This window comes from Daphnia pulicaria, chromosome 2 (assembly GCF_021234035.1).
Source record: "Daphnia pulicaria isolate SC F1-1A chromosome 2, SC_F0-13Bv2, whole genome shotgun sequence".
Lineage (NCBI taxonomy): Eukaryota > Metazoa > Arthropoda > Branchiopoda > Diplostraca > Daphniidae > Daphnia > Daphnia pulicaria.
Window position 1 is genome coordinate 11,620,343 of NC_060914.1, and position 27,923 is coordinate 11,648,265.

Genomic DNA, 27,923 nt, shown 5'->3' on the forward strand with positions numbered 1-27,923 from the left:
TTTTGAAAATTCTAAATTCTAATTTTGCCATTATTTTATCTCTTTTTACGACGTAGTTAAAAAAAATAAAAATGGAGAAAATGGTATGTCAATCTGTGAAATTGTTTTGCCAACTACAATTTTTTGTAAAATGGAATGTATTTGATTGCTTTGATGCAGATGAAAGTATTGCTATTGGTAGTCGTCGTGGCTGTCGTGATTGAAACGGCATCAGCCTGCGGCTGCAATTACCACAATGGAGGCTGCCATTTGGATAGACCAGCCGAACGAGGATTTGCTTGCAAATGCTTTTACAGAGTAGGCTTTTGGACGTGCGGGGGTCGTCAAGTGGCTTGCAGGGACCCCAATCACGAACTGTGCAATTTCCCAACCCTGTCAAGAGAGGCGTGCGAATTTGGCGGTGGAAACTGCAAAGGTTATTAATCCGCCTAATTTTCGACCGTTCCGACCCGTCAAGTATCTTTATCACATCACACATATTATTCCAGAAAATAAAATGTTATCAACAGTCACATTAGTCGTTTATTTATGAATTTTATCCCGCCCCGTTACAAGAAAGTATCATTGGACGTTAGTCATTTTCAGCTGTTGCTCATTGACGTCAATCTCGTATTTCGTGACAAAATCTGGACGAAATTCTCCTTCGTTCGAGCGTTTCGAATTTCAAACGAGTCAGCACTTGTTGTGTATTAACGTGATAAGAGACTTGACACCAAACACATTGCCGGGTTGAAAAATTTGAATACGGCGTTGCGGCTTTATTTATTGATAATGATCGCCCAAAGGTTAATTATTTATAGATATATATATATACTGCATAATAATTAAAAGTTTTTAAAGCGTATGAACCCAGTAGCAAAATACATCAACATATAAATGTCATCTTTAAAAACTACACATATTATTTTGTTTTAAATCTATTCCGGCGCGTGAATGGCTCCGTACCGCGGTAGAAATTCGTACAGCCAATCGGCGTCTACATCTTCGCTCCTCAGCCGAATCGCCACTTCCCTTCTGTATTTAAAAATAATTAAAACAAACAAATTTTAGTCGATAGAAATGACCAGGAAAATCAAAGAAAAAAATGTTTACATTTGATTTCTGTCGATGCGGCAGAAAGTAGAAAAATCGTCCTCCGTGCAGCCGATCACGCAACATTGTCGCAACAGCGAATCGCTTTTCTTGTCGTCCAATTCCGTCCGCCCGTTACCTGCCGAATGATCAACTTAATTATCAAATTGGTTTATAATATAATCTGTTTGATATTTACCTGTTGATTCGTTATTCGATGATGGCCGATTGAGAATTAAATGATCGACAAAGTCCGGGCTTTTGTGAGCGGTGCAGACTTCGTCTATGACCAGTGTCAACTCGATCCCGCAGAACCTCATCATCATGGGCTGATTTTGTTGGTGAGGGGGCCGGCCCTGACTCAAACCGAGTCCGGCCAGCACCAGCAAAATGACAGGTGTCGTCAATCTGTTTGAAATCATTTTCTCATTTAAAAATTTCAGCCGATAACAAATTATAAATTTAATTAGTTCAACGTCATACCTTTTTCCAACTGTTAAAGTTCTCATTTTGTTATTTAAGTTGGACGAGCTCTCGATGTATCGACGTGTTTAACTGCAGTGCAACTGCTGGACAAATTGAGGTTGGATTGCCGGTTGGCTCCTTTTTATGATGTCACGTACACTGCGTGCGCGTGTATCTCTTTTAACTGCTGGCCCAAACCGAGTGCATATGGCACTCGGATTTCATCTACGTTGATGGGCGGAGTTGAGTGGCTGGTGACCCCCCCCCCCCCCGATGGCACTTTATCGTTTTTATTTTGATTATGTATCGCCCGTGCACAAAGTTCAAACATTCGGAGTTCGTCAAGTTCAAGCGCGGAAAAGTTTGTTTGTTTTCGCGTTCGAATTTTGTTGCTGGAAAACGAACGCGCCATCATGTTCTTGTTCACATTAATCTTTGAAACGTTTTATAAGATTTTCTGGAATGACGAAACCGGATGGGACGCACACAGTTTTGGGATGACGCACTTTGAATTCATTAAACGGACTCAAGGTCGCGGCAAATGTTGCACCAATTTGTCAACGTTTTCAGGATGTTGATCGTTCCCAACTGATCCAATTGCTTGTACCAGCTATATACACCCCGTTGGCGATATAGCTCGTTATGAACTGATTAGCCTTCATCGAATGTACACGTTCCCACACGCAATCTATTAAGAGGGGATGGCCGTGCTGTGTAACGCGATCGCAAATGGAGTAGAGCTAGGAGATAACGAACAACTTAATGGGCTATCGCCTTTCACGGACAAGAGAGAGTGTTCCCTACACATCACGAAAATCGATTCGTCAGTCAGGAACATTTTCCTCTTTGGCAGTTAAAAATAAAAATAAAGTCGGCCAGTTGAAAGGGCAGCTCTTAAGTGTGTTTACTAGGCGTCGAGTTTTCTGGGTATTTGATGCGCGTTTGTAAAAATCTAACCGCTTCGATTTTGGTGAAGAAAAAGAAGACTGCGTGAACCTGTTATAACCCTCACATATCTCGAACAGCAGAGTTTGGAGTACTACGACCTTAGTAACCTGTAACAAATCATATTCTAGGAATGTCGATTCGATTTGTTTAAATTGTCATGGGGAGATAACTAACCAAAAAACGAATTGGCAGTTGGTAAATTATGTCTTCCTCGACCAGCTGTCCAGCCCAAAACGTTTGTCTCGGCCATCGACGTGTGATTACTACATGATCTGCAAAGTCAGACAAAGTCCCCTTTATTATTCAAATCGATCCGTCTATCCGGCTATATTTCACCTTCCATTTGGGCTATTACGCCCTCAAGATGGTTGACTTTATCTTGGATAACTTTTGGGATTTTCGACCTTGAAATTTGTGGGTAACGATCAGAGTAGAAAAATAATAATTCTGGGTTGGCTTTTGGGGCGGTTAATGATAGACTGTTTGCTTACGTAATTGTTGCTTAGCTGTTCCAGTAGCTCCTCTAGGGTGAGACTGGTGATGTGGAAAGTCGATAACGTCAAAATCTGCAGGGCTGATAGGATGGACGAGTGAACTGTTTATTGGGTCCCATGTCATTGGGTTTTCTGCCTTACCAATGTAGCAACAGACTATGTCGCACGTTGTTTTGAACAACAAATTTGTTTACGTTTTTTGGAACGGCTGCGGCGTCGAAAGGAAATTTGCATAGCAACGTGCTTGATTAATGATCCCTACGGGGTTTTAATGATTACAGCACGAAGAGATAACCCATGTTCTTTTATTGATTTAAAATTTAAAGTAATAACATATGTAGATTATAAGCCAAACCCAAAATTGAAAGTTAAAAAGTTTCAAGTGCAAAATAGGAAATGTTGACATCATTAATATTCACGTGCGATGAAGCCATCTGAAATTAATTTTCAATTGATAAATGAATCAATACGTTTGAATTGGGATGTTTTCAGCAGCAAGGTTATCGTCGTCCATGTGCAGTTAAACGTGTCTGAGCTGCCGACTTTAGAACTCAGACGCAAATCGTTCTTACGTGTTGAATAATAGACCCGATTTAATATAACTGCAGAATCAGTTTCTGATTGTCCAATCACTCCGTATAACTAGACAGGTAACAAATATAGCCCAGCATCAGTTATTGCGAATAAGTTATTATGACGTGTACAAATAATATTTGCTCACATTCAAATAACTTCCAGAACTGAGGAGGAGGGTAGAGCAAGAAAACTGGATTTGTTGATCCAAATTTGCTTTGATGTTGAATTCGCATTCTCTTTTTGGCTCTCCCAATGTCATTTCTAATGGCGTGATGGTTCCGTTGGGCATTGTTGCGCGTTGGTGGCGACAAACTGTGAAAAATGTAATGATGTGCGGTCATTAAAGAATAAAATATTTCCCTTGATATTCTAATAACTATTTGAAATGAAATCTCATCACGTTTTGAATTTGGTGTTATCTCCTCAGGTATTGTCGTCCAATTGCAGTCAATCCAATCTTCTTCATTAATTCCAGATTGAAGTTGAATTCGGTTTAGATAATACGGTGAATACGATGAATAATAAACTCTGTTCAATACGGGTGGGTTTGCTATGTCGATTATTCCGTACATCTGTAATCAATTGAATGGGAGTGGATTTCGATTTGTTGTGCCAAAAACACTTAGCTTATCACCCACTCACTCTGAGATAACTCCCAGGGCTAGTAAGATTGAGAGTAGAGCAAGAAATCTGAATTTGCTGATCAGGAGGTGCGTAGATCGAGAAAGAGCATTCTCTTAATGGCCCTGGATCACCAGTTAGGGGTTGAATGGTTCCATTGGCCGTTCTAGCCACAATGTCGCGGCAAACTGGCAAATTTTAAATGTACATTTGTCACTTCATACTTTTCACTTGTTTTGTACTATAATGTCACATTTATAATCCGTTGTGTTCTCCACGGTCGTTATGTTCCACTTGCAATCAATCCAGTCGTCATATTCGATTTCAGAAGCCAAAGAAATTCGATTAGAATAGGATGATGAAGTGTAAATCCTGTTCAGTACAAGTTTCAAAGGGTAGTCAACAGCTCCGTAGATCTGAAGCAAAAATGCATGCTGGAGTCGGTGATACGAGAAATTAGTGTATGTGATTTACATTTAAAACACTGGAAGTAAGGTTGACGACTGAGCAAGACATTTGAATCTGTTGGTCGGAAGAAGTCGTTTGGATGGAGAAGTAGCAATCCCTTTTCGGTCCTGTATCCCCCACTAAGGGCTGAATGGTCCCACTAGATGATGTGGCCACTTCATCACGACAAACTGGAGAAAAGAAAGTGATTAAAGTTAATTAGTGGTGTTCTTGAACGATGGGATCTCACGTTTGAAATCTGTCGTGTTCTTTCGTTGTGTTGTTGTCCACTTGCACTGAATCCAGTCTCCGTTACCGACATTGCTCGTGATTATTATTTCGTTGTCTTTGCGTGCGGTGTACACCCGATTCACAATCGCATTGATCGCATTATCGTTAGTAAAGTCGACTGTTCCCATAATCTGGAGTATATCAGAAATAATATCGTTGTTCTCTTTTGTAATGATTGTCAAAGTTTACTCACTTGCAAGAATCCTGCAGGCTTAGTGAAGTTTAGAATAGAGCAAGATATTTGTAGCATCTGGTCGGAAGGAGCTTTGATGTAGAAATAGCATGAACTCGATGGTCCCGTATTGCCTGCTATGGGGGTAATGGTCCCGTTGGCCGCTGTGGATATCGCGTGAAGACAGACTGCCGATTGAAGCGAAAATCAATGATTCTGAGCCGAAAAATGTAATTTAAATCGTAAGATTACGTTTAGAGTTTTGTGATATCTCTCTGAGTGCGATATTCCAGTTGCAAAAGAACTTGTCTGATTGGCTGAAATCAGATGCGATTGTTATTTTATTGTATAAATTGGAAGTGTACACTCTGTTCACTTCTAGTAGGCGGAATTGGTCTAAGCTTCCGTAGATCTGAATTTAGAAAAAAGTTTGTTATTTTCCAAATTTTGAAATAGGCAAATCTTAAATCCTCTCACACTTAAATTACTGCCGGATGACATGTTAACAACCGAACAAGAAAATTGGATTTGGTAACCATCGGGTGCGCTTATAGTGGCGCTGCAACTTCTTTGTTCTCCCATATTCATATTGGCTAAGGGCTCGAGGGTTCCATTGGCCGTTCCTGCGCCTCCGATAAGATTGTCACGGCAAACTGGTAAAGAGGAAATATAACGTTGAATAATTTCGTATTATTGAAAATGATAGGCGACATTTCACGTTGTAAACTCGTCGTATTCTCCCTGGTTGTGGTCGTCCACTGGCATTTAACCCGGTCGTTTTTCCATAAATAAAACTTTAACGTCACGTCTCTGCCAGGGACTGAATAATACGTCCGATTGACCGTCAGATTGTTGGAAGCTTTGTCGTTTATCCCTAAAATCTAATAAAATCACACAGTTCAAATAGTTCTGCCTCATTTCATCACTCTGTCATCGTATATTAGCTGATTAACTCACCTTCAGATACATTCGTTTATTAGTATTAAGGATGACGACGGAACAAACAATTCGAATCTGTTGTTGATTAGGGACAGCATTGATCTTGAAGGCGCAGCTTTTAATATCTCTCGTATCTCCCGCTATGGGGGAAATTGTTCCATTTTCCGCCGTAGCCTCAGCGTGACGACAAACTGTAGGAGGAAAAAATCCTGTTTCAATATTCGTGTTAACAGACAGGTTTGAAAAATAAGAAGTCACATTTGGATTCTGTTGTTATCTCTTTGGGTATTGCCGTGTAGGAGCAATTGAATGCGTTTTGGTACATGAATGAAGAAAACACAGTCATCTGGTTGTTGATTGAATAATATTTCCTTCCCAAAACTGTAACGTCGATGTTCCTGTCATTGTATTTCTGATTCCTTCCATTGATATTGTAATAAGAACCGTCGAGGACTCCTCGAATCTATTAAATTATTGTTATTAAATGGCATCTCAAGAAGCTGTTGTGATCATGTAAAGTCCACCCCTAAGTTGATATTAAAGTTGTGAGAAAAGCACGTGAATTCAATTTGATAATCAGTAGGAACGACGATGGTGATGGAACAAAATCTATCACCCATAGCCATATATCCTCCCAATGGCTGGATTGTCCCGTTTGCCGTTTTGGCCTCGAAATCACGACAAACTAAAGATTGAATCAGTTTTTCGTGATCATGATTGAAAATAAAATAATTACGTTTAAAGTTGGTCGTATTGTCCTTGGGTAGTGTGGTCCACTTGCATTCAAACCAGTCAGGGTAGTCAAATGATGTTGTCACGAACAAACTGTTGTCTTTTGAATAATAATCGCTGTTCACTACAATAACTCTGAACTCGTAATCGACGGATCCACCGATCTTTACGTTTAAAACAGAAAGCAAATTTTATTGTAGCGTAATTCCTGAAACAAAAAAATTTATCAAAAAACTCACGCGGAAATAATTGATATAGCCTATGATGTTTATAGTCGAGCAAGAAATTTGAATCTGTTGGTCAGGTGGTGCGACGATGGAAAATTTACAGTTCTTGGTTTTGTCACTTGTTGTATTCCGATACGGCAGGAGGATCCCTGTAGCTGCGGAAGAGTTCGTGTCACGACATACGAAATATTTCGGAACGTTCACCGGACTAGGGGTGATTGTCGTAACATTTCTCTTGACGGTCGTTGTAGCTTTTGGTTTAAGAGTTGTAGTAGCAGAAGTCTTCTTAGTGGTTGTCTTCTTAGTCGTGGTTGTCTTCTTCGACGTCGTTTTCTTCTTAGTCGTGGGAATCGTCTTCTTCGACGTCGTCGTCTTCTTCGACGTCGTTTTCTTCTTAGTCGTGGTTGTCTTCTTAATCGTGGGAATCGTGGTCTTCTTCGATGTCGTCGTCGTAACATTCATCTTTGGCGTGATCTTTGACGTTGTGGTGGCATTTCTCTTGGGCGTGGTTGGATTAATTTTCGTTGTCATCTTCGACGATGTCGTTTTCGGTTTTACGGTCGATGTAGCTTTTCTCTTGGACGTGGTTGACTTGGACGTTGACTGCTGAGCTTTCTGTCAGAAAATTGAACCCATTAACGAAATAATTCCGATGAACTCGGATTTAGGATCTTACCACAATAAAGACCGTGAAACGTTGGCAGAAACGTCGTCACTTGTAAGCCACAGTTTGTATAATAATATTTTTAAGTGAGTAATCCAAACTGTCGTGTTGCACTGAAATGCAGCTGCACAGGTGTTTCAAAATGGTGGGTAACCTCGGGAAACTGAAGGTCTGTCCAAGAATCGAAGCGTTCATAATGACATTTCCGTTCCGTTTTCATATTTTTTCTCCACGTGTGCGTTTTCAAAGTAAACGATTTCAACCCAATAAAGAGAAATAACAGAATTTTTCCTATCTTCCAACTTTGGATTACAGAAAATTTGGAGAAAAAGACAGCCTATGGTTGCTTGCAGCAGGCTATGGGTTGTGTGAATCTTTCCCATGCTGCTCGTGAAAATCATTAATTTGTGGCCGTTGTTTTTATTATTACGAATTCGCCGATTTTTCTTTGTTGATGTGGTAAACAAATATTTAAAGGCTGGTTCAAAATTCAAATGTGCAATGCCTATTACAGTAAGTGCTTCCTCGTGTAAGAATTTTACGTCAGAGGGCAGAGGTGACAGCTAAACACAGCAGACGCCATAAAGGCCATATAGCCAGCAGGATTGCAGGAATGAGGAATGTTGATTTTACATTTCAAACCTTCTCAAATCGTCCTAGGGTCGCTGTTATTTCCTGTTCGTTCATAATTTTTATCAGATGCAATTAAAATATTGCGTTGTGTTTAATGCATTTTCTTTTGTTAACCAACCACTCATCGTGAAACTAAATTATGCAATTGCACCTTGCTTAATAACGTTAGTGCTGAAGATTTTTCGATTTTCTTTGATCATTTCAAATGGTTTCATGTGAGAAAATGAATAAGTTGCCAGGTTAACCGTTGGGATCAGATTACGTAAGTAATAAAAATCCAACAGTTCTTCTTAATATTCATCAGGTTCAGGGACCTACTCTTTATTTTCCATCAAGTCTCTAGGTCTCCAGTAGTCCAACTCAACGCCACATTTAGTGGAACAGCAACTGTCTATGTCAATGTGATCCAACAGGTAACTCTGCACTCTTACTTCAAATCACGAATGATGCCAACAATTTGAAAACAAAAACAGGTCTATTGTTATGATTCAGTATTAAGAGGTTTGGCTGGGTTCGAGGAAATGAAAGGTGCAGAGGCTTGAGACGAAGGGGAGTTGTTGATGAGAAGATGAGAAGAGATACAAAAGGAGAGTGCGGGTCAGGAAGGCGAGAGAAACCAGAAACGGTCGAGACAAGATGAGGCAGACACAAGTTGTGGAAGGAGAAAAAGGCTGTTGGATTCAGGGAGGTTGTAACACTATGGAAGGGTCCAATTTTCTGATCCGCCCTTACATTTTTTTTTAAATTTCTTTTCATCTTTTAATTTATCCATTTTTGTACAAAAGTTCACTCTTCCACTCTGTTAGATAAAGGGAAATATTTTCAACCAAATGCTGGTGACTTGCAAGGAGGGGAAACTGTCAAATAGCTCAGTGCCTTATTCATTTCGTTATTTTCATTATTATATTTCTCTGACGATCAATAATTTAGTTCTTTTTCTGCTTGTAGGTTGTGAAATTGCGTCTCTTGATGTGATCAAGTGTGCTGACCTTAGAACTTTCCTGTTGTTAATAATGTTCGATCGAAGAGCTTTTCCGGTACGAATGTCGCCATTTCGCCATTTGCTGAATCGGCGATCAACAATTCAACATGGCAACGTAAAAAAAAAAAGGGTAGGCACAAATTTACTTATTTCTGAGGGAATATCACAAATCATTGTCCAAAGAAACCGGTGGAAACGTCGTATTTTTCTGCGAAATCAGCCATTCAGGGCCAAGTTTTGTGTCTTAGGTTTTTCGTTCTAGTAGGCATTTAAAGTTATTCATATGCCCATAAGTTTATTGACTGTCCATGCGAAAAATTTACTGCAACGTCTGACAAATTTCTTCGTTTTATACCAAACTTACGAAGTGAGCAAAAGGGCGTTCGTTATCACACAAAAAGTTAACGGGCAGTTGATGACGCTGGTGCCTTTGTCGACTCATGTCGTTTCGATAAAGGCGAACATCGATTACCGTCGAATATCGAATAATCACAGGAGGAAACGGGAATCTGCCGTCCATTTTATAAGAAAAAAAGTGGCTGTTTGAGATAAAAGATTTTCCCCTCCCTTATTGACGATTAGGGCCTACTAATGAAAACTCGGAAATTATTTTGAGCAAGATAGATTGTGAGTACTGGTGCATCGTTAAAAAATTTTAGATGTGTCAGACATTGTTAACTTGCCAACTAAACCGAATAGTTGGTACGTACAGTACCTTAATACTTAAAGTAAAGTGAGTGTGGTGGTATCCCGCAGTGAAACTCGTGGTGAGATAGTCCAGCCCTGTAACCAAACTTTAGCTCCCATTTCCGGATTCAATGTCATTGTCGGTGCAAATGTGCTTGCATGGCCAGTATCCTTGAACTTTCACTCATCCCGACAGCATCGCCTGCTCGGATTTAGTTGTTCAACAATCAAATTTATTAAACAGTTAACCCAAAGAGACAACCAATTTTATTCCAATCAAAATTAAAAGAAATAATTATAAAGACTGAAAGTCAAACCAAATTGAAAATGAAGAAAGGCCTCAATTTTATCTGCTAAATAGGGAGAAATTTAATCAAAAATATGCTTATGCAATGAAACCATCCTAGTCTAATTTCTGGGTGTTATCTTCCAGCTGCAATTGAACTTGTCTGATTTGTCGAATGAAGATGACAAGGTTATGTCATTACTAACGGTTGAAGTGTAAACTTGATTTAAGATGGGCGGATTTGCACCTTTGACTAGTCCTTTGATCTGTGTAATTGATTGGACGTTTGAATTTCAACTTAGTGGATTTGTCAATAACAAGGAAATTTTTAATCAACTTACACTCAAATAACTTCCAGTACTGGTCAATTTAAGGATAGAGCAAGATATCTGAATCTTTTGATTTGGATATGCTTTGATATGGAAGAAGCAACTTCTCTTGTCTCCTGTTATGGGGGTGATAGTTCCGTTGGTCGCTGTTGCCTCTGCGTGACGACAAACTGTAACCAAAAAATGAATTAATTTTGAATTCATAAATGCACACAACAATTGACCCAATACGTTTGAATTGAGATGTTATATCCAAGGGTATCGTCGTCCATGTGCAGTTAAACGTGTCTGAGCTGCCGACTTTAGAACTCAGACGCAAATCATTGCTGCGTGTGGAATAATAGACCCGATTTAATTTAACTGCAGAATCAGTTTCTGATTGTCCAATCATTCCGTATAACTAGACAGGAAACAGATTTAGCCCAGCAGTTATTGCGAATAAGTTATTATGACGTGTACAAATAATATTTGCTCACATTCAAATAACTTCCAGAACTGAGGCGGACGGCAGAGCAAGAAAACTGGATTTGTTGATTGAAATTAGCTTTGATGGTGAAGTCACATTCTCTTTTTGGCTCTCCCAATGTCATCCCTAATGGTGTAATAGTCCCGTTGGGCGTTGTTGCGCGTCGGTGGCGACAAACTGTTAAAAATGTAATGATGCGCGGTCATTAAAGAATAGAATATTTCCCTTGATATACTAATAACTATTTTAAATAATCTCATCACGTTTTGAATTTGGTGTTATCTCCTCGGGTATTGTCGTCCACTTGCAGTCAATCCAATCTTCTTTATTAATTCCAGATTGAAGTTCAATTTGGTTTAAATACGAATACGATGAATAATAAACTCTGTTCAATAAAGGTGGGTTTGCGATGTCGATTATTCCGTACATCTGTAATCAAATGAATGGGAGTGTATTTTGATTTGTTGTGCCTAAAACACTAAGCTTATCCCAGACGACTCACCCAGAGATAACTCCCAGGGCTAGTAAGGTTAAGAGTAGAGCAAGAAATCTGAATTTGCTGATTAGGAGGTGCGTAGATCGAGAAAGAGCATTCTCTTAATGGTCCACCTGGATCACCAGTTAGGGGTTGAATGGTTCCATTGGCCGTTCTAGCCTCACTGTCGCGGCAAACTGGCAAATTTTAAATGTATACATTTGTTACTTATTACTTTTCATTTCTTTTATACTATAATGTCACATTTAAAATCCGTTGTGTTCTTCACGGCTGTTATGTTCCACTTGCAATCAATCCAGTCTCCGTTGACGATTCCAGAAATGAAGTAAATTGCACTGGATGAAGTATAAATCCTATTCGGTACCAGTTGTAGTAAGTTGTAGTCGACGACTCCGGATGTCTGTTAAAAAAAAATTAGCTGGAGTCGGTGATACGAAAGCTTATTGCATGTGAATTTACGTATAAATAACTGTTGCTATCAAGTTTGATGGCCGAGCACGACAGTTGGATCTGTTGGTCGGAAGAAGTCGTGTTGATGGAGAAGTAGCAATCCCTTCTCGGCCCTGTATCCCCCGCCAAGGTCTGAATGGTCCCGGTAGATGTGGCCACGTCGTCGCGACAAACTAGTGAAAAGAATTTCATTAAAGTTAATTTGGGATTCTTGAAAAAAGGGATCTCACGTTTGAAATCTGTCGTGTTAGTTGTTTGTTTTGTTGTCCAATTGCACTCGATCCAGTCTCCGTTACCGACATTGCTGATGATCATTATTTCGTTGTTTACGCTTGCGGCGGTGTACACCCGATTCACAATCGCATAATCGGAAGTAAAGTCGACTGTTCCAATAATCTGACGTATCAGAAATAATGTCGTTTGTTCTCTTTTGTATAATGATTATCAAAGTTTACTCACTTGCAAGTATCCAGAAGATGTAGAGAAATTAAGAGTAGAGCAAGATATTTGCAGCATCTGGTCGGGTAGACCTTTGATTAAAAAAGAACATTCCCTTGTTTTTCCCGTATTTCCTGCTATGTGGGTAATGGTTCCGTTGGCCGCTGTGGATATCGCGTGAAGACAGACTGCCGATTGAAGCGAAAATCACTGATTCTGAGCCGAAACATTTTATTCTATTTATAATCGTATGATTACGTTTGGAATTCTGTGAATTCTCTCGGGGTGCGATATTCCAGTTGCAAAAGAACTTGTCTGATTGGCTGAAATCAGATTCGATAGTTATTTCATTGTATAAATTGGAAGTGTACACTTTGTTCACTTCTAGTGGGCGGAATTGGTCTAAGTCTAAGGTTCCGTCGATCTGAATTTAGAAAAAAGTTTGTCATTTTCCAAATTTTTAATTAGGCAAATCTTCTCACTCTGAAATAACTGTCGGATGACATGTTGACGACCGAACAAGAAAATTGGATTTGGTAGCCATCAGGTGCGCTAATAGTGGAGCGACAACTTCGAAGTTCTCCCTTATTCATTTTGGCCAAGGGCTCGATGGTTCCATTGGTCGTTTGATTGCCTCCGATAAGATTGTCACGGCAAACTAAAACATAAAACGTCGAATAATTTCGTATTATTGAAAATGATAGGCAACATTTCACGTTGTAAACTCGTCGTATTCTCCCTGATGGTTGTGGTCGTCCATTGGCAACTGATCCGATCATTTTTCCCGAAATAAGAATTTAATGTCACGTCATTGTAAGGAGTTGAATAATACGTCCGATTGACCGTCAGATTGTTGGAAGCTTTGTCGTTTATCCCAAAAATCTAATAAAATCACACAGTTCAATTAGTTCTGCTTCAATACATCATTCTGTCATCGTACATTTGCTGATTAACTCACCTTCAGATAACTTCCTGGGGTGATAACGGAACAAACAATTCGAATCTGTTGTTGATAAGGGGCAGTCCTGATCTTGAAGGCGCAGTTTTTAATATCTCTCGTATCTCCCGCTATGGGGGAAATTGTTCCATTTGCCGTTGTAGCCTCAGCGTGACGACAAACTGTAGGGGGGGAAAAATCCTGTTTCAATATTCGTGTTAACAGACAGGTTTGAAAAATAAGAAGTTACATTTAGATTCGGTTGTTATCTCTTTGGGTATTGCCGTGTAGGAGCAATTGAACCCGTTTTGGTATTTGAATGAAGATACCACAGTCATCTGGTTTTTGATTGAATAATATTTCCTTCCCGAAACGGTAACGTCGATGTCCCTGTCATTGTAGTTCTGATTCCCTTCCTTGCCAAAGTAATAAGAACCGTCGAGGACTCCTTGAATCTATTAAATTAATTGTTATTAAAGCGGCATCTCAAGAAGCTGTTGTGAATCATGTAAAGTCCACCCCTAAGTTGATATTAAAGTTGAGAGCAAAACAGGAAATTTCAATTTGATAATCTGAAGGAGCGACGATGGTGATGGAACAAATTCTATTCGGCCCCGTATCTGTTCCCATAGGCTGGATTGTCCCGTTAGACGTTTTGGCCACGAAATCACGACAAACTAAAAAATTAACAGAATCAGTTTTTCGTGATCATGCTGATTGAAAATAGAATATTTACGTTTAAAGTTGGTCGTATTGTGTTTGGGTAGTGTCGTCCACTTGCATTCAAACCAGTCAGGGTAGTCAAATGATGGTGTTACCAACAAAGTGTTGTCGATTGAATAATAATCGCGGTTCACTACAACTTTATAGTACCCGTTTTCGACGGATCCACCGATCTTTACGTTTCAAACAAAAAGCCAATTTTAATGTAGCGTAATTTAAGTAACAAAAAAATTAAAAAAAAAAACTCACGTGGAAATAATTGATATAGCCTATGATGTTTATAGTCGAGCAAGTAATTTGAATCTGTTGGCCAGGTGGTGCGACGATGAAGAATGCACAGTTGATCGCTTCATCTCTGGTTATGTTGCGATACGGTAGGAGGATCCCAGTGGCTGCGGAAGAGTTCGTGTCACGACACACGAAAAATTTCGGAATGTTCACCGGACCAAGGGTGGTTGTCGTAACATTTTTCTTGACGGTCGTTGTAGCTTTTGGTTTAAGAGTTGTAGTAGCGGTAGTCTTCTTAGTGGTTGTCTTCTTCGACGTCGTTTTCTTTTTAGTCGTTGTTGTAACATTCATCTTTGGCGTGATCTTTGACGTTGTGGTGGCATTTCTCTTGGGCGTGGTTGGATTAATTTTCGTTGTCATCTTCGACGATGTCGTTTTCGGTTTTACGGTCGATGTAGCTTTTGTCTTGGACGTTGTTGACTTGGACGTGGACTGCTGAGCTTTCTGTCAGAAAATTGAACCCATTAACGAAATAATTCCGATGAACTCGGATTTAGGATCTTACCACAGTAAAGACCAAGCAGACGAAGAGGAGAACGAGGATTCCCAGCAATTTCATTTTTCTGTGATTAATCATGTAGATTTGGTGGAGCTAAAAAACTGAACTGTGAGCGTGAAACGTTGGCAGAAAAGTCGTCACTTGTAAACCACAGTTTTTCTAATAATATTTTTAAGCGAGTAATCCAAACTGTCGTGTTCACTGAAATGCAGCTGCACAGGTGTTTCAAAATGGTGGGTAACCTCGGCAAACTGAAGGTCTGTCCAAGAATCGGAACGTTCATAATGACATTTCTGTTCCGTTTTCATATTTTTTCTCCACGTGTGCGTGTATTCAAAGTAAACGTTGATTACTACTGAAGTAAGAGAAATTATAGTATTTGTCCTATTTTCCAACCTTGGATTACAGAAAATTTTAAGAAAAAGGGGGGGGGTATGCAGTAGGGTATGTTTTGAATATTTTCGCTATCTATGGAAATGTGTGAGTTGTGGCCTTTGTTGTTAAGGATGCTCCGATTTGTCTTTGCTGATGGGTGGTAATTTGTAAACAAAAATTTTCAAGGCTAATGTCTACAGTAAGCGCTGTCTCGTGTAAGAATTTAACGCTAGAGCAAAAATGCGAGTTTTTTTTCACTTTTTTAAAACAAAATCTGAATTTGTTTTCTTTGGCAAGGACTTAGAAAAAAAAACAAATTCAGATTTTGTTTTAAAAAAGTGAAAAAAAACTCGCATTTTTTACAGAATCTAGGCATTCCATCTAATTCCCTTTAAAAATATAGAAAAAACAAGAAAAAAATTATGAAAAACTGATTGTTATACGCACAGACTTGAATCTATCACTTCTCACATGGGAATCCACCGCTATACCAACTAGACTGCCAATCGCTTATTTTCTGGTGATTCTGACCATGAGGCATTGCAAGTCAGACACACAGGCATCCAAAGGGTGGAAAAATCTGCGGAAATGTGGAACAAAAAACGAAACCTTACGACCCTCTGGCTATGTACTATGGCAACAGGAAAGGGGCAGGGAACCCAAAATTGGTCCCACACAGAAGCGTACGATGATGGGCCGTGAACTATAGATGGCCATGAGCTAAACACAGCGACCATAGCGCAGAACGTGAAGTAGTACAGATGGCCAGAAGGCAGACAGAGACATTTGACATTTTCACTCAAATTTTTCAAGACTTAATGTTATTTCCTGTTCGTTTAGTTTCGTTCTTTATTTTTGAAAGATGCAATTAAAATTTAGCGTTGTGTTTAATGTGACCAGCCACTCAGAGGTCAGAGCCACTCGTGGAACTAAATATTGTGTGATCATTGCATCTTGCTCGAGACATAAACACGTTAGTTCTAATAATTTGAAGTCTTTTCGATTTGCTTGGAACATATCAAATGATTTCATATGATATGAGTGAATGAAGAAATTGCAAGGTCAACCGTTGGGATAAGATTACGTGGGTAAATTAAAATCAGACCATTCTACTTAATATTCAAGGACACTCAAGCCATTTTTCATCATGTCTCTAGGTCTCAAATAGTCCAACACCTAACACTGCATAAAAAATAACTAAGGGGACGGCAACTGTCTATGTCAATGTGATCCAACAGGTAACTTGTACTCTTTCTTCAAACTCACGAATGCCATCAATGTGAAAAAAACAGGGTCTATGGAAGGGTCCAACTTTCCGATCCTCGATCCTTTTAATCAAAATTAGTATTTTTTCATTTCATGTTTTTGTTTATCTATTTTTGTACTCAAGTTCACTCTTCCACTCTGTAAGATAAAGGGAAATATTTTCAACCAAATGCTGGTGACTTGCAAGGAGGGGAAACTGTCAAACAGCTCAGTGCCTTATTCATTTCGTTATTTAATTATTTTGGTTATTTTCATTGTTTTTCCATTATTCATGGCAAAAAAGGATATTTCTGCGACGATCAATAATGTATAGTTCTTTTTCTGCTTGTAGGTTGTGAAATGGGATCTCTTGATGTGATCAAGTGTGCTGACCTTACTTTCCTGTTGCCAATAATGTTCGATTGAAGAGCTTTTCCGGTACGAATGTCGCCATTTGCTGAATCGGCGATCAAAAATTCAACATGGCAACGTAAAAAATAGGTAGGCACAAATTTACTTATTTTCGAGTGAATATCACAAAATCGATGTGCATAGAGACCGGTGGAGACTGCGAAATCTGCGATTCAGAGACTAGTTTTGTATCTTAGGCTTTTCGTTCTCATAGGACATAAAAAGTCATTCGTGTGCCTGTAATTTCACCGACTGTCCACTGGCGAAACATTTACTGCAACGTCAGACAGATTTCTTTGTTTTATACCAAAGTTACAAAATGAGCAAAATGGCGTTCGTTGTCACACACAAAAAGTTTAACGGGTAGTTGATGACGATGAAAAAAATGGTTTCCCCGATAGTCAGGCATGGTCCCTTCCTAATTGAGGCTCTCCATTTTCCTACAAGGTATTGACGATTTCTTCCTGTAGAGAGTCTATCCAGTAAAGTGAGTGTGGTGGTAATTAGTATCCCACAGTGAAACTCGTGGTGAAATATTCCAGCCCTGTAACCAAACTTTAGCTCCCATTTCCGAATTCAATGTCATTGTCGGTGCAAATGTGCTTGCAATAGTCAGCAGTTGTATCCTTGAACTTACACTCATCCCGACAGCATCGCCTGCTCGGATTTAGTTATTCAACAATCAAATTATTAAACAGTTAACGCACAAAGAGACAACCAATTTTATTCCAATCAAAATTAAAAGAAATAATTATAAAGACTGAAAGTTAAACCAAATTGAAAATGAAGAAAGGCCTCAATTTCATGTGCTAAATAGGAAATAATTAAATCAATAATACGCGTGTGCAATGAAACCATCCTAGTCTAATATCTGGTTGTAATCGTCCAGCTGCAATTGAACTTGTCGAATTTGTCGAATGAAGATGACAAGGTTATGTCATTACTAACAGTTGAAGTGTAAACTTGATTCAAGACGGGCGGATTTGCACCTTTGACTAGTCCTTTGATCTGAGTAATTGAATGGACGTTTGAATTTTAATTTTTGAGGATTTGTCATTGGCCAGATTTTTTAAATCAACTTACACTCAAATAACTTCCAGTACTGGTCAATTTGAGGACAGAGCAAGATATCTGAATTTTCTGATTTGGATAGGCTTTGATAAGGAAGAAGCAACTTCTCTTGTCTCCTGTTATGGGGGTGATAGTTCCGTTGGCCGCTGTTGCCTCTGCGTGACGACAAACTGTAACCAAAAGGAAATTAATTAATTTTGAATTCATAAATTCACACAACGATTGACCCAATACGTTTGAATTGAGATGTTATCTCCAAGGGTATCGTCGCCCATGTGCAGTTAAACGTGTCTGAGCTGCCGATTTTAGAACTCAGACGCAAATCGTTGCTGCGTGTTGAATAATAGACCCGATTTAATGTAACTGCAGAATCAGTTTCTGATTGTCCAATCATTCCGTATAACTAGACAGTAAACAGATATAGCCCAGCAGTTATTGGGAATAAGTTATCATGATGTGTACAGATAATGTTTGCTCACATTCAAATAACTTCCGGAACTGAGGCGGACGGCAGAGCAATAAAATTGGATTTGTTGATCCAAATTTGCTTTGATGGTGAAGTCACATTCTCTTTTTGGCTCTCCCAATGTCATCCCTAATGGTGTAATAGTCCCGTTGGGCGTTGTTGCGCGTTGGTGGCGACAAACTGTAAAAGAAACCATTCATACGCGATCATTTAATAATCAAATTATATCCTAATAACTATTTTAAACGATCCCTCATCACGTTTTGAATTTAGCGTTATCTCCACAGGTGTTGTCGTCCACTTGCAGTCAATCCAATTTCCTTTATTAATTCCAGATTGAAGTTCAATTTGGTTTAAATATGAAGAATAATAAACTCTGTTCAGTAGAAGTGGGTTCGCAGTTCCGATTATTCCGGAGATCTGTAATAAATTGAAATGGCATTGAATTGGGATGTATTCTTGTCGACAGTAACACAAAGATTCTCAACCGTAAAATAACTCCCAGGGCTAGTAAGATTGAGAGTAGAGCATGAAATCCGAATTTGCTGACTTGGGAATGCGTAGATGGAAAAAAGACATTCTCTTAATGGCCCTGGATCACCAGTTAGGGGTTGAATGGTTCCATTGGCCGTTCTAGCCGCACTGTCGCGGCAAACTGGCAAATTTTAAAAATATTACGTAAATACTTTTACCATTTTTTGCTTGCACTATAATGTCACATTTATAATCCGTTGTGTTCTTCACGGTCGTTTTGTTCCACTTGCAATCAATCCAGTCTCCTCTGGCCATTCCAGAATCAAATGAAATTTCATAGGATGAACTATAAATTCTGTTCAGTACAAGTTTCAAAGGGTAGTCGACAGCTCCGTCGATCTGTCGTTAAAATCCACTTGTCTTTGATACGAGAGCTTGATTTTTTTAAATGTTTATAAATAACATTTACGTATAGATAACTGTCGCTGCTATTAAATTTGATGGCTGAGCAAGACATTTGAATCTGTTGGTCAGAAGAAGTCGTTTGGATGGAGAAGTAGCAATCCCTTTTCGGCCCTGTATCCCCCACTAAGGGCTGAATGGTCCCACTAGATGATGTGGCCACTTCATCTCGACAAACTGGAGAAAAGAAAGTTGTTAAAGTTTATGGGTTTTCTTTGAACAAAGCGATCTCACGTTTGAAATCTGTCGTATTCTTCATTGGTGTAGTTGTCCACTTGCACTCAATCCAATCTTCGTTCCCCACTATGCTGTAGATATTTATTTCGTTGTTTGTTATTGCGGTGTACATCCGGTTTACAATCGCGTAATCTTCGGAAAATGGGTAGTCGATTATTCCCGAGATCTAGAGCATCAGAAATATTTCGTTGGTGTTTTATTTTATGTAATAATTATCTTAATGGACTCACTTTCAAGTATCCATCCGGCGTGGAGAAATTGAGAGTAGAGCAAGATATTTGCAGCATCTGGTCGGGGAGACCTTTGATAACGAACGGACATTCTCTCATCGGTCCCGTATTTCCTGCTAGGGGGGTAATGGTCCCGTTGGCCACTGTCGATTCCGCGTGAAGACAGACTGCCGATTGACATGCAAATCAATAATTTCTTACCCGAATTAACAATTTTTAAAATCCAAATCGTATAGTTACGTTTAGAGTTCTGTGGAATCTCTCTAAGGGCGATATTCCACTTGCAATAGAACCAGTCTGATTGGCTGAATACAGAGTAGATCATTATTTTATTGCTTAAACTTGAGGTGTACACTCTGTTCAGTTCCTGTGATGGGTGTGTTTCTTCGTCTATCGTTCCTAGAATCTGAATTTTGGCCAATTCGGAAAGTTTTACTTGTTGAAAGGAGGATAGATGAATCTCAAATCCACTCACTCTGAAATAACTGTCGGATGACATGTTGACGGCCGAACAAGACAACTGGATTTGGTAACCATCAGGTGCGCTTATAGTGGCGAGACAACTTCTTTGTTCTACCGTGTTCATTTGGGCTAAGGGCTCGATGGTTCCATTGGTCATTCCGGGGCTTCCGATTAAACTGTCACGGCAAACTGGTAACAAGGAAATAAAACGTCGAATAATTTCGTATTATTGAAAATGTTGGGTCACATTTTACTTTGTAAACTCGTCGTATTCTCCCTGGTTGTGGTCGTCCACTGGCAACTAATCCAGTCGTTTTTCCCGAAATAAGACTTTAAGGTTACGTCATTGTAAGAAGTTGAATAATACGTTCGATTTACAACGGGCAAACGTCCGTTGCCTACAGTATCTTCGTTTATCCCATAAATCTAATCAATCACGTGGCTCATTTAGTGAATCACACTGGGTCAATAGGATAATTAATTATCGTATAATAATGGACTCACGCTCAGATAACTGTCAGAGACAGTTAGGAGGATGGCAGAGCAAATAATTCGAATCTGTTGATAAGGAGCAGCTTTGATGTGGAAGGCACAATTTCTAACATATCTCGTGTCTCCCGCTATTGGTGAAATGGTTCCATTAGCCGCTGTAGCCTCAGCGTGTCGACAAACTGAAAAATCGAAACACAGAAATCAGCATTTACGTTAACGTATCAATCTGAATTATAAATCACATTTAGATTCAGTTGTTATCTCCTTGGGTATTGCCCTGTAGGAGCAATTAAACCTGGCTTGGTATCCGAACGAAGATTTCACGGTCATCCTGTTGTTGATTGAATAATATTTCCTGCCTAATACTTCTACGTAGGTGCTTCTGCTATTGTATTTGAGATTTCCTCCCTTGGCAGAATTAGCGGAACCGTCGAGGACATTCTCAATCTAGGAAATTAATTAGTGTAAAAGTGCGATCTCATGATATTGTCAGTGTTTGTGTGAAGTTTACCAATAAATAGCCAGAAAAGTTGAGAGAAGAGCATGAGAATTCAATCTGATAATCAGAAGGAGCGACGATGGTGATGGAACAAATTCTATCCGGCGTCGTATCTCCTCCCAAAGGCTGGATTATCCCGTTTGTTGTTTTTGCCTCGGCATGACGGCAAACTAAAGATTCAATAGAATAATTTTTAAAAAATCAAAACTATAAATAAAATATTTACGTTTAAAGTTGGTCGTATTATCTTTGGGTAATGTTGTCCACTTGCATTCAAACCAGTCCGGGTAGTCAAATGATGCTGTCACTGACAAACTGTTGTTGATTGAAAAATAATCGCGGTTCACTATAACTTCGGATCCGTAATCGGCGTACTCAGCGATCTACGTTGTAAACAAATAGCCAATTTTAATCACACAAATTTAATTAACACAACTCACGCGGAAATAACTGGGATAGTCTATGATGTTTATAGTCGAGCAAGTAATTTGAATCTGTTGGTCAGGTGGTGCGACGATGGAAAATTTACAGTTCTTGGTTTTGCCACTTGTTGTATTCCGATACGGCAGGAGGATCCCTGTAGCTGCGGAAGAGTTCGTGTCACGACACACGAAAAATTTCGGAATGTTCGCCGGGCTAGGGGTAGTTGTCGTAACATTTCTCTTTACAGTCGTTGTAACACTTGGTTTAAGAGTTGTAGTAGCGGAAGTCTTCTTAGTCGTAGTTTTCTTCGACGTTGTTGTAACATTCATCTTTGGCGTGATCTTTGAAGTTGTGGTGGCATTTGCCTTGGACGTTGTTGTCTTGGACGTTGTTATCTTGGACGTTGACTGCTGAGCTTTCTGTGAGAAAATGAACCCATTAACGAAATAATTCTGATGAGTGAACCCATTAACGAAATAATTCTGATGAGCTCAGATTCAGCTTGTTACCACAGTGAAGGTAAAGTAGACGATTAGGAGAGCAAGGATTCCCAGCAATTTCATTTTTCTGTGGTTAATCGTGTAGAGGCGGAGGAGCAAAAACTGAACTGTGAACGTGAAACGTTAGCAGAAAAGTCGTCACTTGTAAGTCACAGTTTGTATACTTAAATTTTTAAGCGAGTAATCCAAACTGTCGTGTTGCACTGAAATGCAGCTGCACAGGTGTTTCAAAATGGTGGGTAACCTCGGTAAACTGAAGGTTATCCATTTGGTGGAGCTAAAAACTGAACTGAACGTGAAACGTTGCCAGAAACGTCGTCATTTGTTCAAGTCCCACTTTATATTAACATTTTTGAGCGAGTAAAACCAATTCAGACCGTTCTGTTGCATTGAAGTCCAGCTGGACAGGTGGTCCTTATCGGGTAAACTCGGCAAACGGAAGGTCTGTCAAAGAATCGGAGCGTTAATAATGACATTTTCGTTCCGTTTTCATATTTGTGCTTCACGTGTACGTGTATTCTAAGTAAACTTTATAGGATTACATGAATGCTGATAGGTGGTAAACAATTTTTTAACGTTGTTGACAATATGTTGTTGTTGCAAATATGCAATGCTTACATTGCGCGCTCCCTCTCGTGTAAGAATTTTACACTAGTTACTAGTAGCAGCTCAAGCCCTAGCCAGCAGACAGACGTTTGGATTTGACATTTCACAGTGAAATTTTCACTCCTTCTTCTCAAATCGTCCAAAGGTCACTGTTATTTCCTGTTCGTTCATCATTTTTTTAGTCAGATGAAATTCAAATGATGCGTTGTGTTTAATGTACTTTCTGTGACCATGCTTGATTTTTTCAAATTGTTTCCTAAAAGTAAATGAACAAGTTGCAAGGTCTACCATTGGAATTTTTGCTGCTGTCAGCCTGTCACAAAATAGGGACTTCAATAAGAAAAGGGTAATATTTTGTATCTGACCAATGTCCAACCAATATGTTATAAAGGATATTGTCAACTTCTTGCAGTCAGCTATTGCTCCTTTTTGCCTAATGGTTGTTTTTTTCTGCCACATTTTAGATGTTTGCCCCAATTCAGCTTTGAAAAGTTTTAACACTCAAACAATTATATTTGTATTATAATCTTAGTGGTGTTTTTTGTGTTTAGATAACAACAACGAGACTGAGAAATGCAAAATTGTATTGAATCTTTATCTTTATTTATTATAAAGATGTATTGAAAATCAAGATTGCTTTTGTAATTTCAAATCAAACCATTCCACTTAATATACAGGAACATACTCAAGCCATTTGTCATCAAGTCTCCAATGGTCCAAAACGGGACCTACCACCTACACCACAGGAATAACTAATAGAACAGTAACTGTCTACATAAGGTGATCCAACAGAAAATTTCACTCTTCTTCCCACAAGTGCCAACAACGTGATAAAAAGGTTAATGAAAAGGTCCAATTGTCCTTCAATAACAAATTTCTGAATATTTCTTTTGATGTTTTTATTTATACACCTTTTTATACAATAGTGAACTCTTCCACACTGTCAGAAAATGAAAAATGTTTTCAACCACATGATGAATTTCTAGAAGGGGAAACCGTGTCAAGTACAGCTCAGTGTTAGCCTTCGTGTCAGAAAATTTCTGGTTGGGAAGACTGTAGCAGTTTTGGCGGCTCGTTCTATGCACTCTGCACTGATCTTGAAAATCAACATTTTAATGAAGGTAACTGTCTTGTTGGCCTTCATTATATTACGGTAGTTGGTTTTGTAGGTCACCCAATTTATTTTCGATTGTCATGTCAATCAATTAAGGCAATTCATTAATACTGAACCAATGTGGTGCTGTGCGGGGTGGCTTGCTAATGCCTTTATTACCTCAGCAGCAAAGGTCGATGATTCTTTTGAAAAACGCTTTGATAGCTGGAATCAATCTTTCATCAAAATTTAATGCACCTGGTCAACCTTCAGGAATAGAAATTGGGCAACCTATTTTTGGTTCCCTATTGTTGGTGTCACTAATCGTGGTCCCCCCGGAAACAAGACATTCAGTTGGCCCCGGCTTGCAGCTTGCTCGTACTCGAACTGCACCTCCGTTAATGAGCCAATGTATGTTTTCTAGTCAGCGTTTTCAACCATTGGATTATTGTGTAACCAAAACTCGTTTTTTTACTCATGTAGATGGATACGGTTGGTTCAACAACTCCCTTGCCTCCTCAACCAATTCAGATCGCAGCCGACAGCTCTGTTCAACCGTTCAAAGAGTGGCAACAATCGCTGGACACTGAACTGCGTTCCCATACAAGGCATAAAATCGCTCTGGCAATCGCACCTACTCCAGATGTCTACGCCAAATTGTTGGAGCATCATGATATAGTGGGTTTTGTTGTGAAACTGGAGAGTGACATGTACGACATTTCCGATTCGCTCTCCGAATACTGTAAACTCGCAGATGCTATAATGTTGTACTTTAAAGAAATCCCGTATGAAACATATTTACAACACAAACAGGCAAAGGTAACACTAAGTCATGCTCTGACAATGCCATTGCAACAATTTACTTCCACGCCTTTGAGTCATGATCCGATGTCTGGTGATCCGATTCCACTTCAACAACAGCAGATGATTCTTTTGAGCAAGATGATGGAACAACTGAATGAAAACAACCCTTCTTATGCCTGTCAGTGTGTTCCTCTTAGTTCCACAAATCACGTTCCTGCTCAAAACCCGACACTACAGTCTCAGGAGAAAGGAATCGATTCGACCACGGCTTGCCCATGGAGTCCCCAGAACATGAGCCAGTGTTGGCACCAGCGACAGCAATTCACATCAGTGCCTGCTATCGGCACTCAGTTGTCAGCTCGGACTCCATATTGCGATTTCACCACGGATCCCTTCTGTAAAAATCTACTGCCATGTCATGACATAGACGATCCTATTCAACCGCATTTCGCGCAAACAAATTGCCAATCCTTCCAGGAACAACAACCAGAACCTCCAAGCGACAACCCTGTTTTGAGGTCTAATGTGCCATGGATTGAAGAATCTGAACAGGAACAGTTCGGAACCGTGCCAAGAAGCGGAATGAATATGCTCCCTTCGATTTTGTGCAGTTCCGAGACAACAGAGGGAATGAACCGAATCCGAATGCCCAACGAACTCATGCAACAACTGCAACAAATATCTGACATGGTGCCATTAAGTCTGGATCGTTGCATTGAACTACTATATCAAAGTCTTCCTGGGTGGTCTCAAATCAATGTTGTGAACAATCCCGTCAACAGTCGTTTGCCTTTCTCCCGTGCCAATATCAATCTAAACGTGTCTCAGCAACAGTAGCAGCAACTTACTAGAAGATACAAGTCAGCTTTAATAAGTGCAGATAGATGTTACGAAAAAAACAGATATGTTAGTAGTATTGTATACCAGTTTAACCATTTCATTTTAGCGGTGCGGGATGAATATCGTTACCGATTGTGTCCAAAGAACGGAATCAACAAATTTGTCAGCAACAACTACGATTTGGCGTTGTCCAGGTCTCCATTAAATTTGGTTCTGGTTGATCCATTCTAGCGTGTTTGAATCCCTCGTTTGATTTGAATTGATCGAAACTGCTCGTTTGCAACGTTATCCGCGAAAACGGGTAGGGTAAATTAAGCGTCTTCTTTACTGCATTTTTTGTTTATTGATTAATCCGTAACACAGAGAAGTTTTAAACATTGTCATGTTCGTGTGTTTCATTTGAATTTGAGTTAAATAAGGGATCGTTTTTTAAATATCTAGACTGTTGTGTAAAATCCCTATCATATTTCATCTGTCCTCATCATTCCGTTAAATTTTGTTTGCGTTTCTTTGTTTATGTGTTAAGTCAGATTCATAACCTGACTGACTGTTAGAGTTAGAAACAAATGAATTAAAAACGTTGTATGGCACGGAATTAAATAATAGCAACCGAATTCTTTGATTTAATTACATTGAATTCATTTTTGTTGCGTGCATAGCAATAACTTATCAGGGAAACACGCCCTTTTTTGAAACTGGTAGCTGAATTAGAAAAACAAAAAATAAAGACCAGCCAAATTTGCAATAGTTGTGGAAAATAAATTTTAGTTGACAAATGGACAATCCTACTCATTTTTTTCTAAACTGTCAGGTAACATTATGAATAATCAGTTAACCAAAAGAAGGTGTCAAATCTGCCACCAGGTGCCTCTGAGACATGATAACAGTAATGGCTGCCGCCTACCGTTGCTATGATTACATGCTTATGCTTACATTAAAGACTTTTTTGTTAGACATTTTCTGGAATTTGTGAAATTAGGAAAGTGTGACTTAATTACAGTGTTTGATTTGTTTTGTTCCCTTTCAAGAAGCAGCTGATTACCAGTAACTCAGTGAGACATGTCTCAACTTGGCTTGGGACTACTTGGCTTTGGTCTACTTCCTCAAAAGATTACTATTGATGGTGATGACCATACACTGAGAAAAATTGTGTGTGAGTATTTCAATTTTTCAGTTCTCTGTTTAATATTGTTTGTTATTTTATTTCAATTGAGTGTCAATCGAGGTTTGTTTGCAACTTAGTAGTAAACATTTCTTTCTTCTAACAGTAAATGGGTTACAATAGCCTCGGGTAAATTTATCAGCTGCCAGAAACATCAATTTCTGGTCCTTTGCTTATCTTTAAAAACATCTATTGTCAGTTACTGATTTATTTTTTTTGTGTTATCTGACAGAAACTGTTCCACCAACAAAGGCACAAAGCTCACTTGTTAGATTTTTATAGTGTGCTTTTTTTTACTTCTGGTTTCTAAATTAGCTAATAGTTCTATAAATATTCATATGGCGTTAAAAAGAACCACAGAACCGGAATCCTCGTGAAATTTGGGGTCGATTTCGTGCCTAGTAGAAAATATCAGGAAATTTTGATTTTCGTTTAAAACATATGAAATCGAGTAATCGACCCAAAATTTCACGGAGATAATGAATATTTGGTTTTTCGAATTCGAATATTTGGTGTAGAGGTTGGGTGAGAACCGTGAATCGGTATAGACCTTATTAAGATGCAAAGGTATGGGTCAAGCCGACCCCTTTGCGTCGCGTTGCAGTGTGAAGGGGTGCCGTGAACAGAAGATTTTTATTTGGCTCGCCTCATGTGGCATAGTGATAGCCTTTACGGGTAAATCGTGCCCGAGGGAAGGAAAGGGTGGAAAGGAAAGAATGAAAAAAAGAGGGGACCAGACTTACCTGACGCTAAATGAATAGAGAATAAGGCTGATAGACAAATTCTATTAATTGCCACTATTCTGTCACGCCACCGTTTAATTCTAGAACTCTTGCTAATCAAGCGTTCGTAAATTTCATTTTGCGTTCCGTAAAAGGGTTGCTTAACCGTCTCCCGTTTCGCGGTAAAATAGTTAGTGATGTTTAGAGGTAGAGTTAAGAAAAGAGGGGGGTAGAGGGGTTTGGGTTAACAAGGAAAAATGCGCACAAATAACAACCCCTTTCTCTTGTGATAGGCTCACACTACCCGCCAATACAGAGTAAAAAGGCGTATATTTGAGCACAAGGTATACAAACTTTCAGCCACGACTGTATAACACGGAGTATTGCTAATAGCATCAGGTCAGCAGCTCTAATCTGTTATATTCATCGCAATGATCGCCCTCTGCTAACTACGTCGCCTACGTGCACGGCAAATTGGAAATCAGATA

The 27,923-nt window shown here is 39.2% G+C and overlaps 5 protein-coding genes and 1 long non-coding RNA gene across 8 annotated transcripts; 2 read left to right on the top strand and 4 right to left on the bottom strand.

The window, feature by feature from the left end:
* Positions 1–725: 725 nt before the first annotated feature.
* LOC124326609 lies at positions 726–1,702 on the bottom strand. The gene is made up of 4 exons (XM_046785522.1): positions 1,555–1,702; positions 1,271–1,479; positions 1,093–1,210; positions 726–1,014 (listed from the first exon to the last, which is right to left on the bottom strand). Exons 1-4 carry the CDS (start codon positions 1,578–1,580, stop codon positions 918–920), a joined length of 450 nt encoding a protein of 149 aa, XP_046641478.1. The 5' UTR covers positions 1,581–1,702; the 3' UTR covers positions 726–917.
* An 813-nt stretch (positions 1,703–2,515) lies between these two features.
* On the bottom strand, positions 2,516–5,179 carry LOC124326233. Its single transcript, XM_046784948.1, has 8 exons — positions 5,107–5,179; positions 4,873–5,044; positions 4,650–4,813; positions 4,429–4,591; positions 4,197–4,363; positions 3,955–4,126; positions 3,700–3,866; positions 2,516–3,620 (listed from the first exon to the last, which is right to left on the bottom strand). The coding sequence occupies exons 1-8, from the start codon at positions 5,161–5,163 to the stop codon at positions 3,426–3,428; spliced, it is 1,257 nt and encodes a 418-aa protein (XP_046640904.1). The 5' UTR covers positions 5,164–5,179; the 3' UTR covers positions 2,516–3,425.
* Positions 5,180–7,992: 2,813 nt separating this feature from the next.
* On the top strand, positions 7,993–8,949 carry LOC124326859. Its single transcript, XR_006915907.1, has 3 exons — positions 7,993–8,542; positions 8,617–8,693; positions 8,773–8,949. It is a non-coding gene; the product is annotated as an uncharacterized LOC124326859 (long non-coding RNA).
* A 1,408-nt stretch (positions 8,950–10,357) lies between these two features.
* LOC124327749 lies at positions 10,358–22,460 on the bottom strand. The gene is made up of 21 exons (XM_046786745.1): positions 22,373–22,460; positions 22,218–22,315; positions 22,074–22,127; positions 14,324–14,782; positions 14,088–14,247; positions 13,871–14,028; positions 13,602–13,806; positions 13,373–13,533; positions 13,131–13,296; positions 12,897–13,072; positions 12,673–12,838; positions 12,436–12,602; positions 12,207–12,372; positions 11,986–12,149; positions 11,770–11,926; positions 11,533–11,702; positions 11,294–11,459; positions 11,041–11,207; positions 10,796–10,964; positions 10,577–10,734; positions 10,358–10,501 (listed from the first exon to the last, which is right to left on the bottom strand). The coding sequence occupies exons 2-21, from the start codon at positions 22,269–22,271 to the stop codon at positions 10,358–10,360; spliced, it is 3,387 nt and encodes a 1,128-aa protein (XP_046642701.1). The 5' UTR covers positions 22,272–22,315; positions 22,373–22,460.
* LOC124326264 lies at positions 15,979–26,178 on the top strand. 3 transcript variants are annotated; one of them, XM_046784992.1, is made up of 7 exons: positions 15,979–16,324; positions 16,394–16,474; positions 16,834–16,982; positions 23,492–23,652; positions 23,741–23,935; positions 24,025–24,318; positions 24,391–26,178. In XM_046784992.1, exon 7 carries the CDS (start codon positions 24,391–24,393, stop codon positions 25,546–25,548), a length of 1,158 nt encoding a protein of 385 aa, XP_046640948.1. In that variant the 5' UTR covers positions 15,979–16,324; positions 16,394–16,474; positions 16,834–16,982; positions 23,492–23,652; positions 23,741–23,935; positions 24,025–24,318; the 3' UTR covers positions 25,549–26,178. The 3 variants fall into 3 exon arrangements, with proteins under 3 accessions (XP_046640948.1, XP_046640949.1, XP_046640950.1); XM_046784993.1 differs by lacking the exons at positions 15,979–16,324; positions 16,394–16,474; positions 16,834–16,982 and adding an exon at positions 22,936–22,959; XM_046784994.1 differs by lacking the exons at positions 15,979–16,324; positions 16,394–16,474; positions 16,834–16,982 and having other exon boundaries at positions 23,573–23,664.
* On the bottom strand, positions 17,601–22,066 carry LOC124326050. Its single transcript, XM_046784647.1, has 18 exons — positions 21,726–22,066; positions 21,512–21,668; positions 21,298–21,455; positions 21,029–21,233; positions 20,799–20,965; positions 20,549–20,720; positions 20,308–20,483; positions 20,073–20,238; positions 19,833–19,999; positions 19,600–19,768; positions 19,373–19,542; positions 19,149–19,302; positions 18,918–19,084; positions 18,690–18,849; positions 18,443–18,609; positions 18,198–18,366; positions 17,976–18,133; positions 17,601–17,900 (listed from the first exon to the last, which is right to left on the bottom strand). Exons 1-18 carry the CDS (start codon positions 22,035–22,037, stop codon positions 17,757–17,759), a joined length of 3,138 nt encoding a protein of 1,045 aa, XP_046640603.1. The 5' UTR covers positions 22,038–22,066; the 3' UTR covers positions 17,601–17,756.
* Positions 26,179–27,923: the final 1,745 nt, after the last annotated feature.